The 6,485-nt window shown below is 30.4% G+C and overlaps 1 protein-coding gene across 1 annotated transcript in view; it reads right to left on the bottom strand.

The window, feature by feature from the left end:
• Positions 1 to 243: 243 nt before the first annotated feature.
• The window catches only part of LOC111614161 (zinc finger Ran-binding domain-containing protein 2-like), a 23,029-nt gene continuing 16,787 nt past the window's right edge, over positions 244 to 6,485 (bottom strand). Inside the window, exons 4-6 of the mRNA XM_023355540.1 lie at positions 741 to 848; positions 311 to 381; positions 244 to 266 (exon numbers count right to left, since the gene is read on the bottom strand). Coding sequence (XP_023211308.1) covers positions 244 to 266; positions 311 to 381; positions 741 to 848 — 202 coding nt within the window. The remainder of the gene's footprint in view (positions 267 to 310; positions 382 to 740; positions 849 to 6,485) is intronic.

Raw genomic sequence — 6,485 nt, 5'->3', positions numbered from 1 at the left:
GCGCACGTTTTAAACGTGTAAACGTGTACGTGTGACGTTCGGCGCCGCTTTCCCGTAAGCCTAAAAGTTTGACAATGGTGTTTGGATAGTCGGTGGAATCACGCTCGACATTCCAAACACCATCGTCAAACTTTTAGGCTTACGGGAAAGCGGCGCCGAACGTCACACGTACACGTTTACACGTTTAAAACGTGCGCCTCAACCTCTCTATAATCTGAACTAACAGAACTGCTTTAATTATTACTATTTTTTCAATGTTAGCTGAACTAGCAAATATATTTAAAATAAAAACATGCAATACAGTACATACCTCTGCATTCATAACCTTGTTTACCAGGTCGTCGTGAAAGATGTCTGTTGCAAACTTGACAGGTAATTAGCCTATAAGAAAAATAGTGATATAATAAACTTATAATATTATTTAACATAGCAAATCTTTTCTTTAAAACATTATTAACATTTTGTGATATTAGTCCAAGGATAATCAAATATAAATAAGGAATTAAACAGTTAATTTGAACTGAATAGTAATTGTATAAATAGAATAAACTGTTCAACTAATCAGTGAATTGTGAGCTCTGGACAAGTCTGACTCCTCACTAAAATTCACAAAAATAATTTTGAAAGAAAAGAAAAGAAGACTGAAATAATCTTTTAGTATGAAAAATGTGATTTGAACATGTGAACAATAGAAGAATGTAAGTTTATTAAAATAACATAATATTTAAAACTTATCTTACCCTGAGAAATGTTTGGCAACAAATACATGATCATTATAAACATGTAATTTTACTCCTTTTTTTCTCCACTTACTTCTGTTGGCCAATGAAGTAGGAATGAGGTAACGCCTATTAAACAATTTACATGTCAATAACAAAAACATATTTCATTAACATTTATATTATAAATAGTAAGATATTTGAAAATTTTAAAAATAGTTTACTAATCTTTAAAACTAAAAAGTTTAAAAATAGTCTATAAATGTTTATATTAAAAAAGACTCATTAAACGATGTTTACAACATGTTATCAAAACACTTACTAAAACACCTTTAAGAAAACTAAATCAAATAAAACAAAAAATTTACAATTTTTTGTTTTATTTGATTTAGTTTTCTTGAGAAAGGTCTTTTAACAAGACCGAAAACGTTAGAAAGTTTTTCTTATAAACTTTGGCTGCAAGAAAAGGTGTTTTAGTAAGTGTTTTGATAATACAGTATGCAGTCNTCAAGAGATTAAAACAAATGGATATTTTTAATTTTTAACACACTACAATTTTCTAATAAATTTTATTATTTGGAATCTATAATATATTTTCATCTAAAATAATATGAAATAGTGTAATTTAGCAACTTTTAGCATGTAGATTATGCAGAAACCTTGTGTAGATAGCAGATTTATTCCATAAACCTTCCAAGCTTGACAGAAATTGAACATATGTAATTTTTTATAGTCATTTAATCAACTTTGTTTAGGTTTTGAGGTATCTTGCACGTATTCACTATAAAGAAAGATATATATATATACACACACTTAACTATAATTACTATTTTATTAAATATAAATTAATACTAAGTAAATAAACATCATTTTTTATGTACAAAGATTACATCTACATAAACTATTCAAACATAAAAAATTAAAAACTTTCAAGATTTTTAATGAAATTATAAACAATAAACTATAAATCATGACAATTTGGCAATAATTTCACTGCAATTTGTATATTATTATAGAGTTCAGGCTTTAGGGTTAATAAAAAGTCCTAAAGTTTATTAAATGTAGATAAGGTAAGAATCATGAATTGTCACTAATCTGATTCTGCACTACTTATTAAATTTTACTACTAGCATTGCTGCTTCTTTGATAGTACACTTGAGGAATTGTCATCCTTGTAATAAAGTCTACCATTACTTCCTCAGAAAAATGATTTTGCATTTTCAGGAAATGAGAATTTTCAACATAAAACCAGGAAGAGATTGCAAACCTGTTGAAATGGTAAAAATAGATTAAGTTGCAACCACCTTAGAGAAGCAGCAAACAGAGAATTTTCAGGGCAGCTGTAGTGTGAGTATGATATCAAAGTAATTGAATATGCCCTACCTAAAGTGCAGAAAATTTTGCAGTGAATACTGCAGTTTTATTGCTAAGGATATCACCAGACTTTAATCTTGTGATTTTTGATTATAAGATACTCTGAATCAAGTCTTGTTTATTAGGGTGAGATTCCTATCTTAGTTAAAAGACATAATTTCACTACTTAGAGCAGGCATGGCCAACATACGGCCCGTCTAATGAATTTATGTGGCCTGTGATCAATCTTTCAATATTAGCTACTCAAGTCCGAATAGCTTGATGAAAAATTCTGATGCCTAAAAAATAAATAAATAAATAAAAAAAAGGTCAACAACTCACTGTAAATCTCGTAAATACAACATAGAGTGTTGATAAACCATGATAATGTGAAAAATGTATCTGTAATCTCTATCTACAATTCATTCTCTGTGGGTGACACCACAATGAGATCTCACATCACCTCAAAATGTTCCTAGGGCAGCCTCTGGTTCGGCCCGTGGAAAATGTTTTCTTTCCACTTTGGCCCAGGGCAAAAACTGTTGACCACCCGACCTAGAGGATTACTCCCAAGTCACATTTTCCTGTGAGTAAATTGTTCATCAAATTTGTGCTTTAGAACATGGAGATGAGGGCATATACTGTACAGTAGAACAGTTACTCTGATTTATTGAATAATTTTGAGTGTAAAGTTTCACATGTGTAAAATAACCATATCACACCCTAGGGTCAGTCTGTTCTATGTCCATTTTGTCTGTTATTGAGAATTTCAATCTGAATAATCAGGCCTACTGTTAGGAAAATAGTACATCATAATGTTGGACTATACTATCAATCATGACAGGTCATTAGCAATATGTTTTATGGCAAATTTCATTAATATCAGCACAGTGGTTGTGAGTTATGAAGGAATCATGAATGGATATAGAACATATCAGTGGTGTGCCACCCTTGGAAGCTAGGGAAGTGACGCTTCCCTTGTATTTTCTAAAATATAAATACATATTGTGTGATTATTTTAATATTTTAACATATTTTGGATTAATTAAAATTAATATTCTATTATAACCACATTATGTATCTTATTACAAACTTCTATACTACATGTAAAAAAAAATGATAAGACTGCTATTGTATATTCGAATATCAGTGGCAGAATGGAACTGCTGTATTGTCAAATACGGGACAGCTTCCAAGCAGCCAGATTATACGCATTTGCACATGCACTTTTACAGAGCACCAACCTCACCCGATTTAGCTGGTGGAAGCTACACACCAAAACACTTCCAATGCTTATAACCAGGACTGGTTCTGGGCTGTTAGCCGCCTGCCTGCTAGATATTTGGCCACCCTTGCCCGATTATGTGAACCATGAGTAGATTTATAACTTAGCCCAACCAACAGAGTTGTCATTAATGAAGCAAGAATTAGTAACATTATAGAATAGTTGTGGAGGTAATAAGGAATTTACTGGTATGTTTTTATGACAGTTCTGTATAGTTGACAGGAGTTTAAAAAATCCATTAAAAATATCTGATATATTTATTCTGCTTTTATTCTGCTCTCCCATCTTATATTACTTACGAATTTCAATGTTGAATTAGTGATATTATGATTTAGTATGTTCCATCTATAAGGGGAAAAAACATGTACAATTCTTGTACAATGTTAAAAAATTAACTGTTACTTTGGCAGCATAATTTAACAACTAAATTTAATGAATGAGACGCACGAGGTACAAAAAAAGCTCTAGAATTTATTTTCTTTAAATTTACGATTTATGTATCAGTTGTCATAAAAATTTGTCTTTCCACTTCTTTCCAAAGACTACAATTATTCAAGTACAAAGTAACCGGTTTTGACTTATTTCTACTTGAGAAATAGTTAAATAATTAAAAGATTAGGGAATTAGGGACATAAATAAAACCCTATTGAAAGAGCCAGAATTTTACTTAAAAGCTTAACTGAACCAATCTCTAGCCAAGTACAGTGGGGACTGATTTCTTCATAATATAAAGACAGAAATTTTTCCAATTCAATGAGAGTGACTGAAAAGTTGTAAATTTTGGAAATTTCTGTGGACACCTGGTCCTAAAACGAATTAGTTAGAAAACAAATGACGGACAATCTATTATGTAGATATAACATATGTAGATTTTTACAGCTATGGTGAGAAACGTTTAAAATTTACAACAACCCTGTTGCATCCTTTGAGGTATATTAGTGATGCAACAAAAGAGGCATTTGGCACTGACTGGGATTTGTCAGCCCACATGCATGCACACACTGCACATCTACCAGGACATCTCTGATTCTATTCATTAGCCACTTGTAGGGAGCTATTTCACTAAGTGGATTGTTTTAAGATTTCAAAAGTAAAGAATATTTTGTTATTTTTATGTACATTTCTTTACTAAGTTATATTTAATTATAAGTTTCTTTAAAAGTTTATTAATACAATTGAAGAATATTTTGTACCAGGTATGTATATCCACCAGACATTTTATTTTACCAAGTAAGTTTTTATAATTTTATTTTTAATTTTAGCCCTTATATTATGGCTAGTGATTCAGAATGTAATTGCAATATTGAAAATTTATTTTAAAAGGTTTTGGCTCAAGACTATATAATGAAAAAGAAAACATTATTAAAAGAGAAAGACCAATGCCTAAATTAAACATAAATACTCCAATAAAAAAATTTGTTTGACATTTTCACGATAAAATTTATGAAGACATAAAATGGCTTTGTGGATGTATAAAAATGCAAAAATTGTTTTGTTGGTCGTGCCTACTATTTTCAAATAAAATTAGTGTGTGGAATAAGAATGGCTTTGATGATTTAAATAATTTGAGTAAAGCTGGCAAAAGACACGAAAGTTGTAACGTCACATCAATTCTTTCATAAAATTGAAGCAATTTGGAAATCAAAACAGAATAGAATTTAACATTAGTAGACAATATAAAATAAATATTGAAAATTATAACAAGATAATTATGGCTAATAGATATATTATATCTAAATTAATAGATGTTATATGTTTTTTCTCAAAGGAAGAATTGGCATTTAGAGGGCATAGGGAATCTATTGAATCTAATAACAGAGGTAATTTGAACTTGTTTATTTATTAAGTATGTCAGATAATCTATTAAAAATACATTTAAAGAAGTGTACGGTTTTTATTGGCTTATTGAACAAAGGAATACGAATGGTCCCTGACATGCAATTAACTGATTGCCCCCATAAGTCAGCTTCTTACAGAAACACAGCTTCCCTATCATCAAATGTCATGGCATGCCACTGGAACATATGCATTGAATCGTGAGTGGTTTGATGAATACCGAGTTCTGCTCTGAAGTACTGGGCATGTACAATTGTATATGCAATAAAAGATTGATTGATTGAATGGTTTAGTGAATACTGAATTGAATTTCCATGTACAGTACTGTTAAAATTTCTGAAAAAAGGAATGTTTTTATACAATCTTTGATCTCAGCATCTATTTCTCCAAGTCTGTAAAATGTCATCAAGGATTCTTGCTATTTACTTTGTCATAAAAATAACAACTTATTCCACATTATTACTTTATTTCTTAAAAAATAGCCTTATACAGTTTGATGTGTAATTAACCAAAGTAGGAAAAGAGGGCACATATCCTTTTCCTTTTCATGGAAGATGAGATTTTTTCTATTTCATCTTTTGAGGTGAATCAAGGTGAATAGATTAACATTAAGAGTGTAGTTTTCTAGATGAACAGCTCCTCAATCAGAGAATAAATGGGATCCTTAGCTGATGGATACTGGAATAGCCTGTAATAGGCAAGTTAACCGCAAATAAATGTGTAATACTGGTAATTAAACAGTTGCAGACCATGAGTGGCAGAATCAACAGGAGAGTGTAAACTGTCTGGTAAATGTAGTTCTATAAAATGCCATATATATCCTATGACAAGTCCAAGTCAAGAGAAGAAAGGAACACCTTAAAAGCCCTAGCTGTTGGTAGCAAAACAGCCAATACTGACAAAGTTATAAATGAACAATTATTTATTGTAACATCATCACAATGCTGTGCTGCAGTTTTTAATCACATTTTTAATTTATTTAATTTAAAATATCTTCACCTCAAATTAGTATTGGCTTGCCCCTATACATCATACTTTTCCTTAACAACAGAGTTGTGCTGGTCATCTATTAACCTGTCCTGTGTTGTTCCCGAAAATATTCATGTTGACCTCAATCCGAATATTTTCGTGTCTACATCAAAACGTTTATGATACTAGATGTTGCTATGCGTCACAATTTTTATATTAAAACGAACTTTTGAAATATAGTTTTTTTGTTGTTGTTATATTTTTCAATATATTTATTTTCTTTGTGCAACATAAAAAAAATAATTTTTAATGACACAGTAAAC

Source organism: Centruroides sculpturatus, unplaced genomic scaffold, assembly GCF_000671375.1.
Source record: "Centruroides sculpturatus isolate CEXI.00-Female unplaced genomic scaffold, Cexi_2.0 scaffold1625, whole genome shotgun sequence".
In the NCBI taxonomy this organism is placed as follows: Eukaryota; Metazoa; Arthropoda; class Arachnida; order Scorpiones; family Buthidae; genus Centruroides; species Centruroides sculpturatus.
This window is presented reverse-complemented; position numbering and strand designations above follow the sequence as displayed.